Raw genomic sequence first — 1,394 nt, 5'->3', positions numbered from 1 at the left:
ATATATATATATATATATATATATATATATATATATATATATATATATATATATATATATATATATATATATATATATTTTAAATCAGAGCAAACGTGTTATAGTAGGTTAAGTCTACTCTAGAGTGCGCAGATCACCGGCGATTTAACTATGGCTATAATGATTTTTTCCTTATTCAAGAATACGCTGAAAATGCAGATCATGAAAAAAATGTCATTCTTATGAAAGGCCATTTTTCTGGGGCTTAAAGTCAAATAGGCGTTGCAACTGTCCGATAGGATATACAAGAGAAACGTTCATTAAATTAATTAAATTAATCATAAACATTTTTAAAAAATCTTTAAAATAGCCTAAGCAGTGAAGCAATTTTATTACAATTTATCATCATATCAGTTCATCCTTCTTTTTTCCTGTTCTTTTTTATAACTATTAATTTAAATTATTTTGATACTTCTCAGATGTTATAATATAATATGATATAAGTTAATAGGATATGCATGACAGATGCATTATAATAAAACAATAACTTTATAAAGTTCTATCACTTATTTAGTCTTCATCGACTGTTGGATGTCCAGCGGGGTGTGTTACCCTGTTCTCAGTACTGCCAAAGAGGGGAAATGCTTATCGATTGAACTGATAAGAGAACAATTTAAAGGTCAGTTGCAGAGCTTGCGCCAAGACAGAGCAATACAAAGGAGATAGAGTGTGCAGGCTTCATATCAGAACAAGACAACCTATAGGCTAAATATCACAGATAAAATTAAATAATGCTCCTCTTACTCTTTGTCACTGTTTGTGGAAGTAGCATCGGCGTGGAAAGCCTCCCATTGCCCGACTCTGGTCCATATTTGGCAAATGACTGGGGAGAAACCGTCCGGTTCCGACATCTGTATGCAGCCAGGCACGGTTTACATCTGCAAATAAACGCAGACGGGGAAATAAGTGGATCGTACATGCAAAGTTCGGACAGTAAGTGACAGCAGCTCAAATCAATGTCATGTAGTTACTCTTAACTCAGCGCTTCACCTTTATGGGTCAATGACAAATAAGGATGGCCGAGATGATAAAGAGGGGAATCTTTTAAAATGCAATTTAAAACACATGTGTCGATTTCTTAGAAGTGTATTTTTTTATATTGATTTCAAATATTTTTAAGGCTATACCACAAAAATGTCAAGTGGTGTAACCATCAAGTTAAAAAGCACGTGCGTGTACAACTGAATTAACTTATTTTTTAGTAGGCTACACTCTAAAAAATGCTGGGTTTAATACAACCCAGTGCTGGGTAAAATAGGGACAATCCCAGCAATTGGGCTGTTTTGACCCAGCGGTTTGGTTAAATGTATAACCCAGCCTTCTGGGTAGTAACCCAACCGCTGGGTCAAAACAAC

At 34.5% G+C, this 1,394-nt stretch overlaps 1 protein-coding gene across 1 annotated transcript in view; it reads left to right on the top strand.

Moving 5' to 3' along the window:
• The first annotated feature begins 699 nt into the window (after positions 1–699).
• Positions 700–1,394, top strand: part of fgf19 (fibroblast growth factor 19) — an 11,720-nt gene continuing 11,025 nt past the window's right edge. The window contains exon 1 of the mRNA XM_016284565.1: positions 700–972. Coding sequence (XP_016140051.1) covers positions 771–972 — 202 coding nt within the window. The 5' untranslated portion in view covers positions 700–770. The remainder of the gene's footprint in view (positions 973–1,394) is intronic.

This window comes from Sinocyclocheilus grahami, unplaced genomic scaffold (genome assembly GCF_001515645.1).
Source record: "Sinocyclocheilus grahami isolate Dianchi unplaced genomic scaffold, SAMN03320097.WGS_v1.1 scaffold184.1, whole genome shotgun sequence".
Taxonomy (NCBI): Eukaryota; Metazoa; Chordata; class Actinopteri; order Cypriniformes; family Cyprinidae; genus Sinocyclocheilus; species Sinocyclocheilus grahami.
Note: the sequence above shows the minus strand (reverse complement) of the source record. Positions and strands in the feature narration are given on the sequence as shown.